The sequence below is a fragment of the Ctenocephalides felis genome, unplaced genomic scaffold (assembly GCF_003426905.1).
Source record: "Ctenocephalides felis isolate EL2017-DRISC unplaced genomic scaffold, ASM342690v1 CF-g0.4_SCAFFOLD_03570, whole genome shotgun sequence".
Lineage (NCBI taxonomy): Eukaryota > Metazoa > Arthropoda > Insecta > Siphonaptera > Pulicidae > Ctenocephalides > Ctenocephalides felis.
In genome coordinates, this window is record NW_020539724.1 from 14979269 (window position 1) to 15007245 (window position 27977).

Here is a 27977-nt window from a genome sequence, read left to right on the forward strand (position 1 = left end):
TTGTTATACTCCAAGGGGGCGTCAATCACTTGATTGATTTCTAAGGATTTTTCGACCTCTACTGCCCCTCGGTGATACATCATTATATTTGAAATTAACCCCCCTCATTAGATTTTTCATTATTTATTTCATTATCTTATCTATATTTATTTCATTATCTTGTCTCTTCTTATATATAAAAATGAAGCGCAAAATGTGTTGGTAAGCGCATAACTCAACAACGCCTGGGCCAATGTGGCCAATTCTTTTTTTAAAATATTCGTTGAAGTCCAAGAATGGTTCTTACGGCCAGAAAAAATAGAATAATTGCCGGAAAAACCATAAAAACAGCCCTTTTCTTTTTCTGATACAAACGTTTTCTAATTAAAACTGAGCTTTATTGCTATTATATGAAGTTCATATTAACAAGCACTCACTGTATACTCCTTCTAAACGATTATTCGGATTTTGATAAATCTTTCTGAAGTTTGTTAAGGAAATTTTCTAGGATGTATGTGATTATAAAGTGAGATGTATGTGCAATATTGTAGAAATGAATGGAAAAAAAAATGTAAAAAACGACATGCCATTGTTTGCATTGAAAATAAATAAGAACTATCATCTGCCAAAAATTTTAATTTACTTAGAACCTAGACAATATTAGAATATGTATAATAAATTTATGATTATGAATAAGAAAAATGAAATGTCTACATTATTATTGCATATTATTAAAGCAGCTGAGTTGTGCCAGAAATTAAAATAATATAAAATACAGTATATGTATGGCAGATTGAATGATACACATATGAACATGATATGACAAATTAATTCACTTAAAATATGAAATTAAGTATTAATCAGGGTCGGTCCTACCTTTAATGCGATGCATGCGAAAAATACGAGCGCACGCCTTAGGGGGCGCCAACACAAGATTCGGATATTAAATTTTCAATATAGTTTTTTTTTCAATACATATATAATTTCTTTGCATCTATTACTAATCTTTGCACAATATTTTTAAAATTCGTAAAAATTTCACTTTATGACAACAAATGGAAAAGTAAAGATGAATACATACAATTCGGCGCTCACGATATCGATTAAGAGAAGTTTAAGATGCAATTTTGGATATCTTAAATAATAATAAATTAAATTAATTTAATCCAACATGAAGTACCAGTGTTATGTTATGGTTATGGTTATGTTATGCTGTTTAAAAGACTTCAATTTCCAATATAGTGTGGGAATTGAGACTCATTATTTTATTTAAAGCACTTCTACATTTAACATCGCTCTTATTATAAATGTATATGCATTCTGGTGTGAGGAGTAATTTAAAAAGCAATAATTATTATTTTTAGGTAAACGGTAAATATTAGTATATTAAATTAAAAAATTGTAGACATGGGTACGGGACATCGTCTGTCGGGTCATCTAGTTAAGATAAAAAGGACTAGGTACAAGTGGAATTTTTCCTTAATGACAGCACCATGAACTTCCCTATTCGTAATTAATCGACTTATCTAATGAGAATTTGGCTTCAGCCAAAGTTTTAACTGTTTGGTTAAAAAGTGGAATAGAAATTTATTTGTCGGCATATATTAAGAGATATATCAATGCATTAAATACGACATATGTTAATGATAAATGATGCATTGTTATATATAGTATTTTAAGCCTGCATAAAAAGTCTATATCTCTATATAAAAAAAATATTTAAGGTGTTGATTCCATCTTATAGACTCTCTTGGGTTTTTGTCTTAATAATTCCTAATGAATAAAATGAAATATGGTCTAAATAAAAATAGTCTAAATAAAATAGAATTATAAAAATATTTTATAAGTAGATTCTATTTTAGAGACCGTGTTGAATACGATTTTTTTCTCTATAAATAAATATGAAGACTATATAAAATGATGCCTACATAAAGTAGAATTATAAGAATATTTGAATTTCTATCTTATGATTCTTTTTTATTTCATTTAGAATGGTCGTCTGCAACGTGGACATTGAGCTGAGGGCCGGGAGGTCTAGGAAGTCGAGTTCCGCATCAGGATTTCGATTACTGGACACCGATCAATTCGAGACAGGTTCTACCACATCAAGACAATCCGTTTACAAACAAAAGATCGACTCCATGTTCGACGACTCCCGTTCCATCATTAGCCAAAGACTATTGGACTTACCATCGGCACAAACACAAGTAAGGGAAATAGACACATATACATTTACCTACATATATGATCGTTGTTTCATCAACTTGCTCTGTCTACAAAACCAGGAGTTAGCTGACCATGACATTTATTATGTTTTTTTTATTATAGTCTGAAGAGCCAAGAGTCTCCAACAGCGTCCAGGCCCGAATAGAGCGAATGTTCAGTGAAGTGGTTACTGGTTCAGAAGGTGAATCCAGAGATGAAGAAACCAGCTGTGGAGAGTTCTCAGTGCGATGTTTAGGGGCCCTGCCTTTGCAGGAAAAGGTTACAAGCCTTGAAGGATTACAAGAACCACTGAGAAAACTGCATTCAGGTGTAGGCAGAAGTAAAGGAAAGTTAGATGTATGTGCAGCTGGTTTAAGGGTGCAGATTTTGGGACAAGAACAGGTAAGAAATGTAAATGAAAATTTTAGTTTTAGGGGCCGTAGAATAGACAAATGTTACCTAGGAGTTGTTGCTGTAGAATAGACCAATGTTGATCTATATTACGAAGCGCTTCTCAAACAAAATGCTACTAAATAGTGTCAAAATGTCACGTGGTTCCTGTGCAGTCAGGCTCTCAAACTAATTCTATTGGCAAATATAATGCATGCACATTCAAATAAAAACGCCACAAAAAACCTTCAATAAATACTATAAATTTTATGATATTTTCAATAGTCATTTTCCATTTGCAATAATTATTCATTTTTCACAGGCGCAAGTTACTCCATTTTCTGGAATAGCAGTATGGTCCGCAGTAAAATTCGTCGTGGACTCAGGTGGAAATTCAGCGGCATTTCTGCCGCTAATAACGGATCCTGACAGTGTAGATAAAAGAAAATTATTTCGACCACTCACTTCGGAACAAAATGCTGCAAAACAGCCCGGAGCACACGAACCGCTATTTGTAGTGGTCATGAGAACTACTAACGGAAATACTAAAAGGTAAGAAATAGATGGTAAGGTATGATATCTTAAGCCCTCTGGTTGTGATGTAATGGGATTCAGAATGTGAACTTTATGTAAGTGATAGTTGACCGCTGAGTTGCCCTCTCAGTTGGAGAAATTATTAGGTCAGAATGTACGATGAGTTAACATAGCTGTATAGAGGCACTTTGCAATGCCATTGCCATTTTGGCATCTAAATGATGCGTAGAATTTTATCAAATTTATTTATCAATTTATTACTATCCATTTCCAGATTAGAGTGCCATGGTTTTATCTGCGAGACATCAGAAGACGCGATAGTGATAGCTGCAACCCTGTACCGTGCCCTGATGGCTCACATGTCTCGTTCTTCAGCAGCCGATAAGGAAAAACTTCGAAAACCAAGAAATAGAAACGGAATTAGTTGTGTCAGCATTGCCAGCAGCAGTTGTCTTCCTCAAAGATCAGAGATCATAAGAAATGCTCCCTCGATCAAGGAAGAAAGACCACTGGTACCAGTCAGGCCACCGAGGAAGAAGAGAAGCGCGGCGTCTTCGTTAAGCGGGGATAGTAGTTGTAGAGGTAAATCTTTTTAAATAAAGAATAACTTAGTGATATTTATATTAATGTGTATCGATTTTTCCTCAGAAAACTTCTTAGCCGAAGTGATCTGTAAAGAAGGAACCACGGAGAGTGCTAAGGAGCGGAACAAGAAGCGATCTTCAAGTCTCACCAGAGCTATACCTTCAACATCGAATGCAATTTCCGCAATTGATATATACAGTGCTTCTATGAATTATCTGAACGAACAAAATCGACTAAATAATCTACATAAATCTAATAGTGACTCTATACAATATTCTGGTGATATCTTGACAAGAGTGGCCATACCCAGATCTGGAAGTTTTTTGAACGCAGGAGGATTGGCACGATATAAAGTAAGTATATAAAAAACAAGACAATGACATAATATTTGGACTAGGATTTTGATAAAAAAAGTATATATTTGCTTATTAAAGTACTGAAATTAATATATTTCAAGAAATTTAACTAAATGTTATACATTTGTATGAAATTTTAAAGTATTCTGCGAAACTTGCAATAACAACGTATCTAAAGAAAAATACGTAGTGATGTCTTTCTTAGATTGATGTAAAATCTATACTGTACTAAACCTAAGAAAATTTAGACAGATACTGTAGAATTTTTTTAAAATTTAATTTGTTTTAAATTGTACAATATTTTAGAAAAATGTACGATATTTTAAAGAATTGTACTTCATTTTAAAGAATCGTACTACATTTTGAAGAATCGTGCGATGTATTAAAGAAATGTACTATATTTCATTCAGATGTAGGTTTTGAAACAACTTTTTAGTGTCAATATACAAGTATTTACAGACTTACAGCGGTGTATCTCAAATTCCGAGATTCTTAACTAATTTAAGCTTAAATGACTGGACTAATAATTGATCAATCGGTTTCTACCTAATTAAATGTTGCAAACATTTTTTGGAGATTCTAATGAAACTTTATATAAAAATAGATTTAGTAGTCTGAAATAACATACTAGAATAATATAGGCCTACGATAAGCGGTTGAATTATAAAATTTCACCAAAGTTTAGAATTCCTAATCAGAATTCAGATTCTAATCAGAATTGATGCTGAAGCATATGTACGTTCTTTGGAGTTTTGCAGCTATTGATTACAGTCGACGATAGAATAAAACTCATTGTTAGAATACAAAACACATGAAATGAAATGTGTTAGACAAATTAGTTTAATTTATACTAATATATAAATATGCATCAGTTGGACAACGCATCGACTACTTTTTAGTAAAAGCAAATGTGTTATTTTCGAAATAATTAGTCAAAAATTTTATCTAAATAGCTGAACCTAAATTACTATTGATTAAGTTCTTTATGATAACTAATTATTCTAATTGTTTATTTTTTACAGCAAACGAGAAACCAGCGCCGAACCGGTCTACCAGGTGGCGGCGGTGGTTCACCTCTCGGCTTCAACGAATTATTCGCTGAGTTCCGACTACAAGAAAACCTCCACTCCCTTGACGACATTCTAGGCGCAATTGTTGACGCCGATGGAATGTCGTTCAACGATCTCAAACCAATTTACAAAGAGTTCCTACTCAAATTAGCCGTCACCTTAACTAAAGACGAACTATACCAACGATCCAAAAGCATAATGAGGAGGCAGAAGAAGAAGAAGAAGAAAAAGAAAAAGTCATCTAATCAGGGTAATAACAGTGTCAAAAGAAGATCTTCCTCCGGCAGTGGTAAAGGTCTGAAAAGAGTCTTCAGGTTTAGGCACCACAACCAAGCAAAATCCGAGTTCGAGTACATTAAAAACAAAAAGAAGTCCAACTGTGATGATTCCTGCGAAACTGGACAACAAAATCGAAATTCTTCCAGCGGTTATGTTAGTTGCTCAGAATGCAGTTACGATACAGAAAGTTGCACCTGTGCATCTGCAGATCGTTGTTACTGCAGTTTAGGAAACACACAAGCCAGAAATTCTGTTTGCTGTTGTGCAGATGGAAAATGCTGTAGATCCACAACAAATACTGCAAGTAGCAGTGCTGTTTGTGAGTGCGACTCGGACTCATGTGCAGATGTTGCCACAAAGTGCTACTGCAGACGAGGGAAAACCAACAAAACCCAAGAAGAAACCAGAAATTCTGACAGACTAGCCTTGGATTACGAATTGTTCACCTCAAGTGGTTTAAACGCACCAGTGGATAAAAATATTAAGAAACCTCATGAAGCTTTAAGTGTTAAGAAGAGTGCAGAGATGGCTGCACTGTTTGCTGATGTGAAACTCAACCAAACAACAGATGTTACTCATTTAAATCCTGGGAAACCAAATGGAATGTTTAGTGCAAAAAATGGTTTATACACAATTCAATCAAAATTGAATGATAGGATAGATGGAAAAAGGTTCCAAGATAAATATTTTATTTCCCAACCCAATGCAAGTCATTTGAGGAGAAACAGGGCTGCTAGTGGTAGTTTAGAAGATTCTTTAGGGTATTTACCATGATTTTATTATAGAATATGGACTATGTGCAATAATTTAAGTAATTCTAATCAAAAGTGCAATAAATGAAGTGCAATAAAGATGGTTGTTTCAAAAAGCGACAAAATGATGATGATGATGACAGACATTGGCATTAATTAGGTTTATTAAAAATGATATCAATTTAAGTGCAATATTTTATTAATAAATGTTTATATACATTTATGAATATATATCCATTAGGATGATCCTTAATATGGATGTTTTTCAATTTCCATGCTCCCAGGGGTTCAAATGTTTCCAAATTGATAAAAAACAATTCTCTGAAAGTTTTAGTTAAGATAGTCCACATTCCGATCAAAGTTTTTATGGAAATAACATGAGAAAAACTTCATTTTTTTTATAACTTAGCGAAAAGTGAATCATAAATTTGAAAATAACATTGTATTTTCTTATTTTGATCATCAATAAAAAAAATTACAATAAAAAATTGTAGAACCAAGAAACGTTGATTGAAGTAGGTACTATCCTAAAGTTATTAGAAGCTAAAACTTTAATAAGTGAAAATTGATTTACCATTTTGGAATCGATAAATTAGCCGATATATATATTAAAACCCTTTTAATGTGTCCATTTTAAAAATTTATATCAATTATTTTATATAAAAAGGCTAACCGTTCACCGCTTGGTACCATACTACTTTATAGATGTATACTAACTTATTTTGTATAAAGATTTTTTATAAAAATAAATTTGTATATTATATACTCGTTTTATTAAATATTTTGTTTTAACGAATCTTCAAAGAACATTTTAAAATTAATATAATCAGGTATCCAATACCTGAGTTACACTTTTATCGGAACAACTAGTAAAACCTCAATACCTTTTGATTGCTATATATTTAACTATAGGATATGTAAATATTGATTATGTAAGGGCAGAATTTGATTCGCTTGTATTGATAACATTATTTTATAGATATTTCTTCAATTGAATGGACTCCGTAGCAAAAAGTTCCAATCCCACAATACCAAACAGAATTAACATCAAAATGATATATTCAATAAAGAACTCTAAATAGAATAGAATATTAAATAATACTTATGAATTCCAAAATTCATTAAAAATTGCCAATAATGTAATACTTTGACTAATATTTCAGATGCATACTATCCGTATTCATTGAAGACTAATTTGGATATAAATGCACACGATGGGAAAATTGAATTTAAAATCGGTTTAGGGAGTCATTATATATATATATATATATATATATATATATATAACAAGCGAAAACTTTGTTTAGAAATCCTTGGATAGATATCTTTCAATATTTCATAAAAATAAAATGATAAAAACTTTGTTTAAAAATCCGTGGATATATATATATATATATATATATATATATATATATATATATACCGTGTAATATGGAAACCGTACTATAAATATCTCGGATTTAACATACCATTTGGGCAAAATTGTAGTGTATTCTAAAGGAACCTCCTATGGCATTGTATATGAGAACCGTACTATTAGAAACCCAGAATTTGCACAAATCACAACATTTGTACCGCTTTATATGAAGACCAGAAAATACAAAAATACTAATTAAATGGAAATTGTATCAGGATATGATAAAAACAAAAACAATGTCGTATGAGACGATGTTATCATAGGAGAGGTGCTGTAATTTCAGATCGGCAAAGTATGGAGACCGCGTTGCCAGAGTACAACCTTATAGGCGGGTAGGCAGTACTGTGGATATATATATATATATATATATATATATATATATATACCGTGTAATATGGAAACCGTACTATAAATATCTCGGATTTAACATACCATTTGGGCAAAATTGTAGTGTATTCTAAAGAAACCTCCTATGGCATTGTATATGAGAACCGTACTATAAGAAACCCAGAATTTGCACAAATCACAACATTTGTACCGATTTATATGAAGACCAGAAAATACAAAAATACTAATTAAATGGAAATTGTATCAGGATATGACAAAAAACAAAAACAATGTCGTATGAGACGGTGTTATCATAAGAGAGGTGCTGTAATTTCAGATCGGCAAAGTATGGAGACCGCGTTGCCAGAGTACAACCTTATAGGCGGGTAGGCAGTACTGTGGATATATATATATATATATATATATATATATATATACATATACATAATGCGCAAATTATGTTTACATAATCACATGCATATAAAACCTATCACTTACCGAAAGCAGCCATCCATTTTTCCTCCATAATGCAACTTATAATGAGCCAGCACTTCCACTAACAAAACTCAATTTACTTAATAAACTTTTTGGATTATATTACTAAAACTGATGTCATTTTTGTATATATTCAAAGAGTATTTATTAGCATTCACAAAACTTGGCACTTGTAAATGAAGGTAGATGCCATTTAGCACACCACCATGTCCGACACTCTTGAAAACAAAGCGGCATTTGGATAGCCATATGACAACAAAGGTAAATACCACATTTTATAAATCACAACAATAATTTCTGTACTTTTGTACTTGGCGACGACCTTGCTAAATACATATATTATGAGTAGTAAAGTACTTAACCGACTTCTCGATTATTATTATTTTTAAAAATATTAAAATATTTGGTAAAAAAGTATTTTACCAAGTATTTTACAAGAACTATTTCACCACCACAATTTTTAAAAACACTGTAAACTTATATCAATCTACTTATATCAAATAACTTACATATTTCACTCGCGGCTGTCCTAGTTCCTTCGATACTTCGAACACGTGACGACGGCGATCCGAGTGCAATTTGGCGCTCGGGTCGACACACCTTAGTTCTAGTCCCTACCAGACGCAGGGACAAACTGAACGAATTAATGCGATCATTGCGATAATATCAAAAACCATAGAGCAATAATTGTTCTTTGTATAGATGAGAACCTCGGGTGGTAAACAAACCATTTAAAGCTGTATCAAAATATCGATATAGTAAAATATCGATTTGCCCTTTTTTATATTTGATTTTAAAACCTATCTATAATATTTTTGTAGGAAACACTTTGGCAACTGTGTTGTAGCTATAATAAGGGCACACAAATGATCTGTCAATGATTTCTTAACTGAATATTATGTAAATACCGAACACTAGATGTACGTGCGACATTCGCATGGAATTTTTAAAAATATTTGAAGTTTTATACATTTAATAATTATAAATAATTTTATGTATAAAAAAGTATAAATAAATTAAAAACCTTTAAAAAGAAAGACATTAAATCAAATTGACAAGGTATCATTAGATTTGCATATTTTTAAAAAGAATTTGGGAATAACATACAAGAATATTAAATATGTATGTATAAATGATATATATATATATATATATATATATATATAGTCCTAGGAAAGATACTTTTCAATCATGAGAACGCAGGGGTCTCTAGTGAAACTTTACACCCATAATTATGCAACCTTTACCAAACAACCCAAAGTTTCTTAAACCCTAAACATATAATACATTTATAATACATAAATATATTTAAGATTATATAGAACATAGTATAACATCATTATATTTTAAGTATAAATTCATTTTACTATACAATATTAAGCAGGTTTGAGCATTATATGAGGTATAACTTTATGTCGAAATAAATAACTAATAATAAACTAATTGACAAAATATATTGTTATACAAAAAATAAAATTTTTAATTATTAGAACAACTTTCGGAGAGGCAGTGCTAATATATTATTTAGATACATCTTAATATTAAATAGACTTATTAAATATAAATATGGTTTGTGAATGGAACATTTTAAAATAGATTTAAAGGCACTTTGAATTTGGCTGTTTAAAGGGCGTTAGTATATATTTAATAAAATTTTGAATTTCCTAAATAAATAAAAAACTACTATATTAAATCTTTAAAATTTTGAACACAAAGTAAACTTAAAGCTACTAAACTAAACGTTCTATGACTCAAACATAAAATCTAATGAAAAATACCCTTAATGCAAATTACTAAAATCTTAATTATTGGAATCAATGACAAAAATGACGCACATTTGAATAAAACATTAATTTTTCGATTATATCGAAATAACGTCTACATCAAAATCTGTTTTTATTATAACGTCAGGCATCATTTTAAAAACATATTCTTTAATAGCTGGCAATGAGTATCTTACAAATTTACATAAAAAATAGAAAATTATATAATAACACATTTAATGAAAATTTTTATAACTTGCTGGCATGATAAATGACACAAAAATAATGTAATTTGATAGTAAAAATTTAGTTGAAAATTTGTAAAAATAACAAAGTTATTTTTCAAATTTCTTACGTCTTCGTATACATATACATATACATATACGAATACATATATATATATACAATGTATATATACATATATATATATATATATATATATATATACATATATATAATGTATATTATACATATGCATTTTAATATCATAATATGCAATAAATCTAAAAAAATATTCAAAACAAAAACTTTTGAGAACCACTGCTCCTCGTTGCAAAACACATCCAACCTGCTATTGGATTCAACAATTTCCATGTGTACTCACAATGTTATTGTATTGTTCTCCAAAAGGTCCTCTCCTAAACTACCTTGAGGTTGACAGAACTGATCAACTTCATGTGACAGTGGTATAAAATGTGCTAAAGCCAGCAAGTTAGAATAATTTTTCGATAAGATCCGATGATTATCGATTAATTTAGTTATCGAAGTCTCGAATTGGATCAGCTGGCCTTGTCCATGCTGCCAACATGAAGGATTCGATGTCGCATTCGTTCGTTCCTCGGACAATTCGGAAGAAACCGTCATCTCCCCAGTCTTTGCCCCAACTGTTGGCCACCGTCTGAAGAAGAAAAAATTGCCATATTATAAAATAAACATGTTTGTTATAATATCTGTGCCTATACCATAATATTCCATCAGCAACATTTTGGGAGAACCTAAAAATGTCTAGATGAGTGGTCGGAGAACCGGGGTAAAGTACCCAACTAGTTGGTATTGGTATTTTGCCTTGAGACAAGTTACATAAACTTCCCGATATGTATAAATAATCGACTTAATCAATAAAAAATAAATTAATTAATAGTGATTAAAGTAAGTGGATTTATTGCACATTATTGAAAACGAACGAACACGTTAACTCGGAGTATTTTCTATAAGCAAAATCTCAAAAATCAACAATTTTTATAATTGAACCAGTTACCGTAGGACTTTAATGGTTTAGTATGTTCATTAAGACCAAGTACACTATCGTTATACCAAGCAAATCGTCTAATTTTAATTTTAACAAACGTCAAAAAAAACTATTCATTTTTTCAAACTTTGATAAATTTTTAAAATTAAACTACTTGTCGTAAGGCCGTAATATTTCAGTAAGTTCTATAATATCATGTTATATATGGCCAAAAAAAGTTCCATGAAAATCGACTTAAATTTTTTTCGACAGGTAATTACAAGAAAACGGCTCGGTAGATTTTTACCTAAAACTAATCAGTATCATTCCCAACTAATATCTTTCGAACAGTTTTTGATTTTTTAAAATCGATTCGGTAGAATGAGCTTTAATGTGGACGAAAAGTTTAACACTTTTTTCCAAATTACAAAGAAACGGTTTGGCAGATCGTCGCACAAAACTGACAAACGATAGTCCTCATCGAGAAACATCGAATGGCTTTTAAATTTTTGAAATCGGTCCAGCCCTTTTTGAGAAAACGTCGATTTATGGCAAAAAATCTGTTCACACACACACGCACACACACACATACATTTTCCAAATTTGGTCTCATTCGAATCAGAATGGCTTGAAACGTCGAGAAAACATAAAATTAGCGAATCGGATTTTTTTTATGAAAAGAAACTTCTCCTTCGGGAAGTTAAAAAGACACTTTTTTATCAATAAACTCTGGTTGATAGCCATATAAATAAAAAAATAGACTATTAGAACTTATTTAAACTCGATTTGAATCTTTTCACATACCTTAAATAAAATATAAGGTAAATGAACCATGACATCAGTAAATTAACTAATAAACATGTGTTTAATTTTAATACAATTGTATCATTTTTTAGATATTGCCTGAAATATAATATAATCATTGTTGCCATTTAAAAGTCGTAAATTCGCTAAAAAAATTAACTTATAATTTTTTTTAGGTATTTTAGTTACGACGAATTATCTAGTAGCAACTATATTATAATTAAAAATATGAACTATGCAATTTATTATCATTTATTACATATTAAAGAAAAGGACTTCTCGTATCATGAAAACTAAAGATAGTTAATTTCAGTTTCTTTCAACCTTTTAATAACAGATATTTTTAAACTATCATTTATTAATAGAATTGTTCTCCCGGCGGCGTGTTTACATTTTTTCTAACAAAACAAATACCAGCGATTCAATGTCATCAATGTTAAGTAGATCATTTCTATAAATACTGTAATAATTAAGAAACAAAGTCCCAATTTTAATCAAGGTTGTCCTTCTTGTGTGGTCACTATAACCAAATAATAAGCCACTTAGCATACGCAATACATTCAGAATTTAAAAATAGAAGACGCAGGTCTTATTTTATGACCCGTTTATTGTATTGAATTCTCACCACGAACATTTTAGGTCAAGATGAAAATTTTTAATGGGCTTTGGGTGTATATTTAGTCATAACATGTGTTTGCATACTGCATTTAAAAAAAAAATACGAAGGATAATTTTAGGCAAGATTTTTTTTTAACAAATTTTGCGAAGAACATGCGATGCTAGAATTTGTGTAAAATCACAAAGATAATGAACCAGTTTTGACGAATCAAATAATTATAAATTTGAAATTTGTTTCATCACATTCATTTTCTTACTTTTAATTCTTTGCTTTTTTGTCTTAAGACTTTAATTGAGTTCAAGTAATATTATCAATATTAAAATCATGGGGCCAATTTTCGGATAAAATAGAAATGCTATTGAGATGATATGTTACGGGTCTGTATTCGTATGAGTTGGTAGTTTGCTGGATCAGTCGTTATACACATAAAATCTAACCTACAAAACGCATAAACGTCACATAGCAATGCTATCCTAAAGGAAACTTTCTATACGTGAAGTTTAGGTTATGGTAAAACACCTGATCTGAGCAGAATTAGAACTTTAAAAATTCTTGAACTATTTATAATTTTTAGAATAACTTACCCAGTATTTAACAGGTGGATAAGTAGAGGTATCTTCGCCCCAGCCGACGATCTTCACCGAATGGTAACGGAAATCGTGGGAACCAGAGTGAGAGGAATGCCTGTAGACACCACCAGCATAGGCGAAGAAGTCTCGGTAGACTTTCATGGTGGCTGGAAGAAAAAAAAATTGATAAAATTCATCATAAAAATAGTAATATAAACATTTTTTATTTTATTTTTTTAACAACAATCAGAACTTAAAGAGTCCTATAAGCAGTTGTGCTAATTTGATTTAATACTGTACTTAATACTAGTCGGTTTTATAGCAATTGTCTTATCTCTGGTTAATGAATTATTATTACAATTTCTATAATAGGGCAATTATTTATTGATGCAGCAGTATCAGTCCAGTCGTTTTATCCACTTACTTACGAGCTAACCCAATACATAAAAAATAATGATGATGTTTAATAAAGTTAAAGACAAAAAACCCAAAAACTTTATTCAAGGTATTTCAACATCTTTGGAGACCTGAGCTGAATTGCTGAATTGCTGAATCCCTCTTTGGAGTGACAATGTGTATGTTTAGAGGTGTGAGTGAATGAATAGAATTGAATAGATAGAATATTGTTTAATCAGAATGTTAAAGTTTTTTCTTTTTTATTAATTGCACCTATTTCATCCTGAACATCTATAAAGTTTTGGTCATTCTTAAAAAATGTCCAAATCATTACTGTTTCGCAACAGAAAGCGAGATGGAACCCGGGACCTCTGATTCAGGTCCAGAATTCGTGAATCACTCTTTGTAGTAACAAGCATTAACTTACAACAATTTAGCTTAGTTAGTTTTTTAATGACATTTATGGATTTATGGACTGGTAAATGCTCTCTCATTAATTAACTAGTGCCAGTTCGATATGCTAGATCAACGATAAAAATTAATAAACATCTTTCAATATTCTTCAGAAACAATATGTGTCCTATGTATCCAATTATCATAAGTTGCCGACAATTATACAATATTGTCAATTACCTTGAACTGGTCCAGAGACCATCAGTTCATGCATGACATCCGTGTCATTGTGCAGGCGGTATGCAGGGCCAACGGAATACAATTCAGTCCTTAACACTTTTTCTGGAATATCGCATTGGGCAGTAAGCAAATTATCACCTCGGTGGACTCGGCATCCACGGTCACTTGCTTCGTATGGGTAGCATTTTTCATCAACGACTCTGTAAACAGATAAAAAATATAATAAATATAAATATAAAAATATAGAATATAATAATAACTAATATAAATAAAACTAATAACAACAAATATAATTAAAAATAATAGGTATACCAATCAGTCATTAAAAGATCTTGTCGTGGAGTGACTAGGGCGGATGCTGAACACGCCATTATGGAGTGCAAAAATGAGAAAGAGGTAGGTACCAATTTCAGGCATTATATTTACTTAAACTGAAAAGTTGCTTGTAAGTTGATGAATTATAATACTATACCAAATAAAAAAAATCCTTCTGAACTCTAATACATCACACGTTTCACTTAAATAAGATTTTTGTACAAAACAACAATTATTTATATCAATAATTAACTCTTTAAACAAAATACATACTGCTGTTTATAAATCTATAATTCTCGATCACGTTTCATTTAACTATTTTGTAAAATGTATTATAATAATGGGTCAATATCTGGAGAACATATAGCATTAATTTATAAATAGATCTATATACTTCCAATAATAAATGTACAGTAGTTGCGGATATAAATCTAATGAGGTCAAAAATGTTGTTTAACACTTCTAACTTTAGTTTATTGTTAAACAACATTACAAATCGTACATTTGATTAGAAGCTATATTTGAACTAGCATAACCAGATCGAAATAATCATAGTTACATGTATTTCATTGGGTCTATAAATAAAATATAATAAAGAAATTAAATATTTATTTTAACCAGACTCAAAGAAATATATTCGTACATGTTATATGTTTTGTTTAACTTTAATTTAACTGCTTTTATTTACACAAAAAATCAAATCTACATCAACACAGTGCACAGTGGGGAGTTTTTGGTATGGATTCAGCAATAAATTTATATTGAATACAAAATATCGAACTTATAGTAATAGAAAATTGACAAAATGCTTTCATTCATCATGTCAGAATTTTAAATTAAGATGGACCAAGACATTGTAGAACTTTAAGAAACAACACGAATTAGAAGTAACCGAGTAATTCTAACAACAGAAAGATCTGGACAAAGTTATTGTCCAAAAATCTCAAAATTTGTACATTTCATACATAGCGTCCATAAAACATTATACAAAAATAATAAATCTAGTGTTTCATTCCACTTACCCATTCTTCCTCAAATACTGCCAAACAACATCCAAATGACCACCTCTGCATCCTTTCTGATGCCTCTTATTACAGGCCAGAAGATTCTGGGCACTCAATCGAACAGTTTCTCTGCCTTTAGACAAAATTGCCAACCTGTCAGCAGCAACATTGACAGTGGATACTGCCCAAGATGATCCACACCAGCCTTGGTCGACAACTGGACCGATGTAGTTACCGAAATGATCAATTGTGCTGAAAGATCTGGGCAGTGAATTTGGATCGTAGATCTTGCGAATAGGCTTCATACGCATTACTGATCTTTCGGGGAGTAATGTTCCTGAAAGAAGGAAATGATACAAAAATAATATAAAATATAAGTAAGAAAAATTGAGAATTTCTATAGACAAAATTTTGTTAACATCAAACTTCTTTCTGAAGTCATATAATTTTAGAGCAGATTTATATTTGATCCTTTTCATGTAAGTTCAGGTTACATGTTTCCAAGCGCTCTTTATAGTTTCTTCTAGATTTCAATATACTTTGCAACAGCCCTATATTATACTTTTTTGATACAATTCAATAATTATTTCTACGAAATATACGTATAATAATAATATTAGGTTGTCAAATATCTCCCTTCCGCTTTTTTGCTCTTGGTTTATGATACAAAAAGGCGGAAGGGAGATATTTGACAACCTATTATTTGATGACTTACATATTGAAAAATAATAACACATATGTCGCAACATTACATCCTTAAAGTTATTACCTGTCCTGAGATTTAGACCTTCTTCCAATTTACGACCCCAGAATTTAGTATAATTGACACCAGTCCATCCTAAATGACGGCTGTCCATATTGATTCCATCGATCATGTTTTCATCAAGCAAACAAATGTGTTGTTCGCACATAAATTCGGCAATGGGTCCATTCACAGTACAAGTACTGAAAAAAAATTGATACAATAAATTATTTTACAAACATAAATTTTGTTAAGTCGATTCTAATAGCATCGTTTTGATTAATTTCAGTATTTATTTATTATTATTCAGTTCCATCGAATAATTAAAATTTATAGCACTAAAGTTTAATATTTCTGAACATAAATAGCCAGACATCTCAGTTGGTCATTAATCTACGAAAGGCAATTGCATTTTCGCATTAAAATTGCTAAGTTTAACATCATGCAACAGACTATAAAACTAAAATATGTTTTTACAAGTTATTTTAGACCGTTATGGGTATGAAAAATGATTATACTTTTCAACATTATATATTATAATGCAATAATTATTGATATACTATATGAACCATATCATAAAAAAAACATACATCAAAATTCAAATATTCGTCTATACTTAAATCCTTGTTGAAAATGTTGAAGAAAACAGGTAAATCAAATAATTTCGAAGAATAAAATCATATCTCACAAATTCGCTAAAAAGTATAATAATTATTACAGATTATAAATATGTTTTTGCTGTTGCATATTGCGTTAAAACTTCACTTAACCCACAATCCTTATTTTATAATAGTTAAAGACAAAATCGTCTCGAAATCACAAATAGCTGTTTAGAACTTTTCATAAATTTTGCCAGTATGGCAAAAATAGAATTAAATACCATATTTATTACCTAAATATCAATATATGAAAATCATACAAGCATATGGATATTTTAATTTTTTTTCTGTTATCATCAATATTATGTTTTTGAATTGCAATATATAGAAGTTTCTTAAAAACTTTAATTATTATATGATGCTTTAAGAAAATTAAAATTTTATAAAAATTTACAATACAAAAAAAATATTTTGTCAGATGTGGGGTTCGAACCCACGCTCCCAATTGGGAACCAGAGCTTAAATCTGGCGCCTTAGACCGCTCGGCCAACCTGACCACGTCTGAAGACCCCTACGTTTCAAAAACTGAGGACCCCTACACGTTTCAAAAACTGAAATATGAAACTCGCATGTGGCATTTCATCAAAACTTCTATCATTTTACAAAGACAATTTATAGTACGAGTTGCAAAGAGTGAAAGGCATAAAAGTATACATATAGGAAGAAAATTGCATTTATATTTATATATACGTTTTTTGTTCTTTGACCCAGAAAATAAAAAAAAATCATATTATTTGAAAAAATATTACAAACTAAAAAGATTCCACATTCCACAGTATTATTGGTTTTATAATTACTGTCGTAATATTGGGTTTGTTATATAAAGAAATCATAGTTCTTTCATCTGAAGAAATCATAGTAATTTTCTCTGCTCTGATGTAATCCATAATCAATAATCTCACATTTTAAATTATAGCCATCAATTTACTGTAATATTATAAATTGATTTCAATGGACACATAAATCATATTCATTGCAAGTAATAAAGTCAAATAATTTTTCTTGGTAATTCGTTATAGATTCATGAAGACACTTTTCTGAGTAATTCGTTATGGAATGATGGCGATAATGAGGCAAATCAAAATTTTCAACTATATTTTGCACTAATATCAATAAATTTTCTAGTTCATCACCTGTTTAATCTATGAAATTAAGCAAGGAAATCTAATCCTGAATTTTGAATTGTTATTAGCCCTTAATCTTATCGTCTTGAATTACTGTAATATTATAGGTTGATCACAATGAACACATAAATCATATTTCATTGTAGGTAATAAAGATAATATAAGATTTCTGGCAAAATGAGATATGCTGATATTATAAAAAATAATAAAAATTAATTACTTTGCAGAGTTAGAGATAGATAAGACTTTGATTTACAGAATCTAAGTTAATATACTGCTCTAGTACATAATCTGCAGTACTCCTTAGAAATCATATTTAGTATCAGATGTAATGATAAATAGTAGTAATCGATTTTTTTATATTGGCAGCAGCCAATTGGCATAAGACTCTAATATTTTAAGAGGTTTGTTTGAACTATCCACTCTATCACCATGGTAAGTTTCATCAAATTCCGAGACAAATAAACCTAAGGTTCTCCTTGTGAGTTTAAGTGAAATTGTGGAAGTTCAGTGTATAGGTTCTATAATATTCAATGAACTACTTCTGCAGACTTATTTTAGATATATATGTTTGAGTAAAACTCGATATTATTGCTCAGGATGGAAGCAACTCGTGTTATGAACCCGGAACCTTGTTGCAACCTCAGTTAGTAGGTAACTCATCTTGGTGTTTGCTATTCCTTATGTAGTAAATTTTATTATAAGAACCTTATAAGCGTCTTGGCATGCATCTCGTATTTATCCTTCTATTATATTATCTAAAGTGATGTAGTACCATATTTTAGTTCGTCCCTTAATCCTGTAATCTCATCGCAGCCAAATTACCATAATATTATAGACTGATTACAATGAGCGCATAAATCATCTCCCATTGCGTTGCAATAAGGTCTTATAAGGTTTACGGCTAAATAAGATTTTCTGATTGAATTATTACGGTAATCCTCTATAACAAGTAATATATTACGGTATATACCACATACTGTTCGCAAGTAATGAAGCGAATCAGAACTCGTACAATGGCCAATGGCCATGATAGAAAATCTCGACTTTGAATCGAGAAATCCATACTAAAGGACTGTTTTTGAATTTTCAAGCAAGGTGTGCAAATAATAAAAATGAACTATTTTAATCATCAAAGTTATAGTAATCGCAAAAAATCAAAAAAATTTTTCTTGCATATCTTTACGTTTCAAAGGTTTCTGAACATTTTGGCATGCCTTAGAAAAAATGGATGTATGTGTGTGTGTATTAGAGATAGGCTTATCATATCCGAAGCCGGATCGGTTAGGATTTGACTCCGCTTCAGAAAGGAGTTATATCCACTTAACAACTCCACAACTCCGACAACTTGAAATATCATACTTGACACAAATGTGTTCTCTAGTACGTTGTTAACATATCTAAGGATTTAATAAAACTTTGGAAATAGTTTACAAATAGTTCAAACATTTTAGTTCATTTTAATATATTAATTACTATTTTATGCATTTCAATATGCATACAAATCTCAAATTGACAAAAAACTTGGAAATCAAAATCAATTTTGTAATTATTTTTGAAGAGAAAATATAGAATTCTTTGAATATGTTTATTTTTATATGAAAATAATGCAGTGAACCTTATATATGAAATAAGAACAAATCTTTGTGTATAATATTTTTCACAAAATAATAGTACCTCACATTCTTTTATCATTTCCTTTTCGAGAATTAATTATACATCAGTAGTTTGATTAACATACTCTTACTTTTACACCATTATAAAATCATAATTGTGTAAAAGTTATAATATATACTAAATATTTTTTAGCTAATTGTATACTATTTGAAAGAGCTCATTTACGGACAAACATTATGGTATACAGAATATAAAATACAAAATAGCATTATTTAGAGACATTATATACTTGGAAAGTCCTAAAAGCTGCCTGTGAGACGATAAAAAACCACTTCTTTCGACCCTAATCTTAGTATTAGTAAAAAATCTCAAGCAAATATCTGCACATGTTAACAGATTTAGTATCAGTTTAGGGAAGTCGGATATGACAAATCCTGTGAGACAACACCACTCGGATTCACTCTGAGGGAGGAGTTGTATCGAAGTGATAACTCCGGAGTGAGTTACCCATCTCTTGTGTGTATGTATGTTTGGATACAGTTTCTTCCACGATTTCGGGTGCATGGATTAACCGATTCGAATGATTCAAAAAACATTCGTTTTCCACTGATGGGAAGACGTGCTGATTAGTTTTTAAACATTAATGCACATTATGAAACGAACTTCAACTCCATTTCTACCACAACTGAATGAGTTTTTCTTGCACATTTCTGGTATTGTTATTATATGGTAATCAGTAATATTTATTTAAAAAAATATTTTGTTAAAATATTTTTACTACCGCTCTGCATAATTTTTGCTGGTTCTGTAAGAGCTCACGAGCAAAGTCAACAGTTCCATATAACCATTTAAAACAATTATCTCATGCCTGACACTGAATATGAATTTGCATAATTCTTTATTTGCTGTTTCTGAATTTAAATTGAATTTGTGTTTAAGAAAGCGTCAAGCCAATTGTGCGATTTTGTATGGCCGAGATCTCGTATTGCATTCTGGAGCAATTGTATTTTTAGCCATCAATTAGCAACTCTGTACATGTCGAATGCATTTCGACCAATGTTTAAAATATTCGTATAAGTAACACATAAAATGACGTAAAATGCTTTATCGATGTTCTCAAAATAGTTATTTTGCTGCTTTATTTATTTATTTGTCAAAAATGTTTTGACAGGCTGTCCGAATTTTGGCAAGGTTGCGGTGTAGACACAAAAGTTGAAAGAAGTCGTTAAATGCAAATTTACAAGTACGTACAATAAATACATAAAAAACGAGGTACGAAATATACTTTGAGTACATTTTGCAGCCTTAAAATATTTTAAGAAGGTGTAAAAGAAATTTTAACGATTGTAAGTAAAACATCGTAAAGTTTTAAATGCCGTTTTGTTATGAAGAATTTTTAGATGCTGCTCAATTCTAAAATAATATTTAAGTCACTGTTCGTTTAATGTAACAAAATGATTTTATATCGCTCAAGGAATATACATAGATTTAATACCTCCACTTTATAGAACTTGTTAAACTTTAAATCACCTATGGGCACCAACAATTTTCGAGTAAATGATGTTTACTAACTTTAGAATTTATCTAGACAACTTTAGATTTTAACACCAAATCTCTGAACAAAATTGCTTTACTATATAAAAAAAGCTTTCATATTTTCAATATTAGAAACCACATTGGTTATTTTTAATACCCCTTAACTAAACCTGATAGTAGTTATTCTACTTAATCAAAGGCAAAGTTCAAAAAAGCTGTCGAATAGATTTTAAAAAATCTTAGTCACATCTTTGTTTTCAAACAGAAATAATAAATTATTATTGGGTAGTACTGTCCTATGGCAGGTCCATGAGCTGAGGTAAAATCCACCTCGATTCAGGAAAAAATAGTGTAAGAGAGTACCTATTGCCATTTCACACCGCAGTGCCCGAATTGGGATATTTTCAATTGGAAACATATTTTTGATCTTGAAAATGGACATTGCCACTCCACGATATCAGGTTGTCCAGAGCGTGGGTTCAAGAATGAAAATCAAAACAAAGATTATTATTGGGTACTTCTGCCCTAGGGCAGGTCCATGATCTGAGTTAAACTACAAATCAATTCAGGAAAAAATAGTGTGAGAGATTTCCTACTGCTATGTCACACCGCAGTGCCCAAAATGGGATATTTTCAATTGGAAACACATTTTTGATCTTGAAAATGGACATAGACACTCCACGATATCAGATGATAAATATAAAATAAAAATTTGAAGAATGATAATCCAAACAAAGTTGAATTTAGACAGCTTGTATAGTTAGATCTCTCATCATACAAATCGTAAGGAATTCTTCAAGCTTCTTGAAAATATGTAAAGAATTCTTCAAGCTTTGTGTGCTATTTTGATTTATACTGATTTCATTTTATATAATTATATATAAATAACTAAACCTGCCTACCTAAAAATTTAACTAATATTTCATTTTGTCAATACTAAATAATTCAAAAATGGTTTTTGAATCATTCAAATCGGACGCTCCGTTAGCCCAAAAACTGAATGACCAATTAATGCACTTTTTCAAACATCTTCATCAAAAACCGATCAGCACGTTTCCCCATCTGTAGAAATCGAATGTTTTTCGAATCATTCAAATCGATTAATCCATGCAGCCGAAATCGTGGAGGAAAATTTGTATACAAACATAAACACACATACATACATCAATTTTTTCTAAGGTATGCCAAAATGTTCAGAAACCTTTGAAACGTAAAGATATGCAAAAATTCTCAACTTTAGTTAATAAGAAATATTTTAGATTAAAATAATTCGTAATATTTCATAATGATTAAATTTGATTGATGTGAGACCTTTCCTTCTTGATATATGTTAACAATAATAGATGTATACCCATAATACAAATAAAGACCAATGCATAATTGTAAAAAACTTCAAAATCTGTATGCAGAAGTTTGCACAACTATCAGACAAATATTCGTAGGTCAAATTTTTATATATCCAATATTTATTCACAATTAATAATTAAATCAATAATATTATTACAAAATCAACTCACCATTTATTACAGTTATCCTGGTATGATGTACCAGAAAAATATTCTCTACCATTGGCATGGCAAGATAATTGGGTGATTGGTGATGGTTCGTTTTTGCAGAACGACCAGAAATCAGGACAGCAGTCTTCTGCTCTCGTCCTATTGCAAAAGTCATCGCAATAGCATAATGTACCTATAAATAAAAATCACAGGTAAGTTAAAACAAAATGAATAGAAAAAATTAAACATATTTGTTGAAATCCAAACATTATTCAGACAACCTCTACATAAAATCTTTACCGCTACAGATTTGATCAATCATTTACCATAAAACCAGCAAATCCATGGTCATCCGCAGTCAAAACTTCAAAAAAATTAGCGAAACCAATATCATAAACTTCTATCCGACATCATTATATCAGGCACTTCATTAACGAATAATAATTAATACCATTTGGGAACCGGAATTCCTCATTAATAGCTATTTAACATCTTCAGATTTCCGTCAATGCAGTTACGCAACCTCTACTAGTCTGGTTCGGTCAAAAATACATCAATGACGTAACAATTTTTAATAAATTTATCGTTTCAAATATTTGTATCGATTGAAAATTGATATATGTGCGTCATTATTTATTGGACTATGTATCAATTATCGCCAGGCGCAAGCTACAATCGAAATAGAATTATTTATGTATATTTTATAAGTCCGCATTCGAAATATGTGCCATGAACATAATAAGTAGGTTTAGTAATATCTTTATTTTTGAATTAGGATATTCAAATATGTTCTGTGTTATTAAACATGATTTATGCCAAAATTAAAATTAGGTTGTGATGAATATTTGATCAAGAATTTGAAGCTGTAACAAGGAAATAAAAAGCTTTGTTGAAGATATTTTCGTGTGCAAAACATGAGTAAGTCATCATGGATAACTGCATACCACAGTTTAGCTATTTACGTTAAGGGACTCTAGGATTCATAACAAAAGGATTTTGATTTTTTTTTTGTATTTTCAAAGATAACAATTAAAAAAGTCCTAAGAAGAGTTGGCGAAGAAAGGATTTTACTGATGAGAAAAGGCAACTGGATTGGATCCGTTTTTCAAAACAAGTGCCTCCTACACGACGTCGTCTAGGGTAAAATAGAAGGACTCCAAGGAATGGGAAGAAGAAGAATGCAGATGTTTGACGATTTACGCAAGGAGAGAAAATGAATATTGAAAGCCGAAGATCAGGATCAGGAAGCATGGAAGCAAAAGTTTTGAAAGAAAAATTGTATTTATGTTACTTAGTTATGAAATTTATTAAAACTCTCCATCAAAAACTCAGGCTGTTGGTTTATAATTTAATCCTTGTAGCTGTAGACTGTATTAAACACTGATTTGTTTGTATATTATGTATTTGTTGCAGTTCTTATTACAATCACTAATTTGTCACTAAGTTAAAATGAAAGAAGATATATTTATTTATTATTTATTTTACTTTTTAATTGTTTACTTTAAGAAGTAAACAATTAGTTCCATTAAAACATTCTGCTACCACCTCTACCAGGGATAGCAACCATTCCGTGTAAAGCTCAATGCCATGAAGATTGTCACCTTCATGACCAATATAATAAAATGAAAATGCGTCCGAACAAAAATACATTAAAAAAAATGTAATAGGGGGAGGGGGATAGTGGTAATGGGAATGATACACGACGAAGTGTAAGGATATCATTTTCTTGTGGTGGCTCTCACACTATGAACCTGCCTTTGGATAGTCTACCATTTATTATTAATATATTTTAACTAAGTTTAACCATTCAATAATAAGAGAATTTTTCAAAATTTTGGTTTGACCAAAATGTCTTTTTCGACACGATACCCACGATTTCTCAACAGCTACTGAACTGGTATGCTTAAAATTTTTATACAGTATTCTTTATAGATTTATGTTTAGTATAAACTACTATGATCCCCAAATTCCGATTTTTACTATTTAAAAAAAAGGAGAACATCAATCTTTTTTTTTCTTCAGACACATAATTTGTCAAAAAATATAACTAGTCTGTATTTCATATGATTGCGATATCATTTTAGATTAATAATAAATATATATATTTTTTCTGATTATTTGGAGAGGGAATGACTATGATTATGATTATCATACGATAAGGTAAAAACAAACTTCTCCTTCACGAAGTTAAAAATCAGTTACAATTACAAATTCAATGCTTATTTACCCCCAAAATTATTTTTATTTCTCATTGTGTAAAAAAAAGATTGTAATTAATAAAAAGAAAAAAAATACAAACTCGAAAACAAAATTTATACTTAAAATAACAACTATCGTCGTAGGCTCAAGAGAAATTCGCCACTTGATTTAAGTCATCAATTTTCCTGATGAAGATTGAAATAACTTAATTATAACTATCTTCTTAGAAATAATAATTAAGTTTTATTAAAATATTGTTAATATTATTTATAACGAATGGAAAAACAACTATTGAGTTGTCACTATAGTATACAATGTCCCTATTACAGCTTACAATTGCACATCAAAAAATTTACTAGATGTCATTAACTGGGCACACAACAAAAAAATTGATAAACTGATTAATAGTTGATTAATAATTCTTAAAAAAGTTCAAAACTGCAAAAACACTGATCTTCATTTTCATGAAAACAATTAATTAGTGTTTGATCTGATCTGAGTTTGTTAACCTTACCAATAAAGAAAATGCAGGTGACAAATTCACCTTATATTATCTCTTCAGAGAACCCAGGAAAATTTTCGTAAATTGCAAAACGTTACGTGTGCAAATGTTTCGCGATAAACCCACTCAATGTTGTTAAATTGCAAATCTAAGCCTGGCATTTTAAACAAACTATAAAACTAAAACTAAAGAATTTTAAAGTCATTCATTCTTTGAACTGATTCATGGTTCTAACTTTAACTTTGACATATTTGCCGACAGCGACAGCGTTGGCGATTGCTCGCATATTTTTCGCATTAGGAAAACAATATTGAGAACCAGATCGAATGCAGTATTACATAAAATAACATTGAAATTGTATTATGATTTTTGTTGTTTGCATTTCGAAAGGTATGACTTAATCTTCGTATCGAGCGATGATGTTATTTCAAGTTATGACGTCGATTCTGTTGATTTAAGTGACGCCGATCATTCCGCGTGCATTCTTGTCTTGTGCTGATTATTTAGATAACAGAAACCAACTGGAATTAATTGATTTAGTTTGATTTACGATTTGTAATTATCCGAGATTTTGGCAAGATTCGGTAAAATAATACAATTTCAAGTTGTTTTGCACTACAGTCGTCCTGTCGTCCAGGGCAGCATCCTGAATACCTGGACGCACAATATGATCCAAAAAGAACCACAACTTAAATTTTTACAAAATTTCTGACAAAAACCAATATTCAATTATTATCTATTTACCTATGATTGGAGCACTACAGTCATCCTGTCGTCCAGGGCAGCATCCAGAATACCTGGACGCACAATATGGTCCAGCAGGAAGACCAATATAGTCTCTGACAGCCATAGATAAAGATACTTGCAGCAGAACCACTGCCAGCAGCAGCCCTACTTTCGTCAACATCTGAAAAAAAATTAAATAAAAATAATTAAAGATCTCTTGTCCATAATCTAATTTTGAGGTACATTTTTTTTTTGGTCAATTAAAACTGCAACAGTCTTATGATACAAAACACTGATAAGCTGGGAGTTTTTAAAATAAATTAAATAAATAAAATTATTCTTAAACAAAAGTAAATTTTATATAAATCAATATATTTTTGTTGAATTTATTTTTTCTTGCTATTTTCTTATTTTTTATTCTGGAGAGTTTTGGAGGTCAATAAAAGACTCAACTTTGTATTCTTTTAAAACACTGATTGCATTATGCGCAAATATTCAGTAATATTGATTTAAGATTGAACAAACATTTTTTTAAGATTTATCCGGTATTCGCTAATGCTTGAAAAAATTAATGTATATAATGACAGAGGTTATATTATGTCTAGACAGCTTTTATGAGGAAAAAAAATATGCAAAAAATTCTTTGTTTAAAAGACATTATGAGGTATATAAAAATCATCAGATAAATAAATATAATTAATAGAAAAATAATGAACATGTATGTATATAAATTTAATATAATGTGGATGAAAATTAAAATAAAAAAGATATATTCCAGTAGAAAAAAATTAAAACAATCTATTAGAAACAAAATTATGATCAGTAGTTTAGTCAAAGGTATGAAATATAATGTAAAATCAATTGAAAAACTGAATACATTGGTACTTGGTAATCAAAAAAAAAAAAAAAAACAGAAAAAAAATCACATTGGTGAAAGCTCCCAATTTATATACAAGAGGGTTAGTCAACATATATATATATATATATATATATATATATATAAGTCTAGAAACCTAAATCAATTCAAAACTATGCTTTCAGAACATATGATTAACTTGAACTACACTTTTAACATGTCAATTCCTTCCATCCTATTTTTTTTCTTGAGAACGTTTGAAAATAAATTAATTAGTCGAATGTATCCAAATACTTTCTTTTATCAGTCATATTCTATTTTTAACATTTTCATACAAATAAGAACATTATATTGTAAGAGTTTACTAGGTTATCGCCAAAGTGATTAATATTCGCGTTTCTTAAGATGTAGGCCACTGTAGTTTTTCACGTTTCGCTAATTAATTAATAACAAAAAATATAAACCAAATATATATTCGACATAATTATATACTTCTTAGTTATGAATAATCATAAATTAATAACACATAGTTAGAATTTGATGTCATAACTCCTATATCACTAAAAAAAATTGAACAAATACTTCTTCTGATTATTATTTAAAACAAATTCAATAGTATTTGGTTAAGAAATATTATAATTTATTTAAACTTATGATTTGAACAGTTCAAACAAATAATCTTAGATAATAGCAACTTTGAAGAAATATACGTAGTATTAATGAAAAAATGCATTTAGTAATAATATACAGAAAGATTTCTTAAAACTTTGAAGTTTACCTTACACATATGTCTATATGAA

The 27977-nt window shown here is 30.1% G+C and overlaps 2 protein-coding genes, 1 non-coding gene and 1 pseudogene across 3 annotated transcripts in view; 1 reads left to right on the forward strand and 3 right to left on the reverse strand.

Annotated features, from left to right (window-relative positions):
- The window catches only part of LOC113382784 (tubulointerstitial nephritis antigen-like), a 99604-nt gene that overhangs the window by 42530 nt on the left and 29097 nt on the right, over window positions 1-27977 (reverse strand). The gene's annotated exons all lie outside the window — the stretch shown is intronic.
- LOC113383432 lies at window positions 1971-6172 on the forward strand (annotated as a pseudogene).
- On the reverse strand, window positions 10907-27964 carry LOC113383433 (tubulointerstitial nephritis antigen-like). Its single transcript, XM_026621698.1, has 8 exons — window positions 27956-27964; window positions 26340-26502; window positions 22916-23087; window positions 16490-16665; window positions 15739-16057; window positions 14402-14601; window positions 13388-13539; window positions 10907-11050 (listed from the first exon to the last, which is right to left on the reverse strand). Exons 1-8 carry the CDS (start codon window positions 27962-27964, stop codon window positions 10907-10909), a joined length of 1335 nt encoding a protein of 444 aa, XP_026477483.1.
- Trnal-uaa lies at window positions 17534-17617 on the reverse strand. Its single transcript has one exon. It is a non-coding gene; the product is annotated as a tRNA-Leu (tRNA).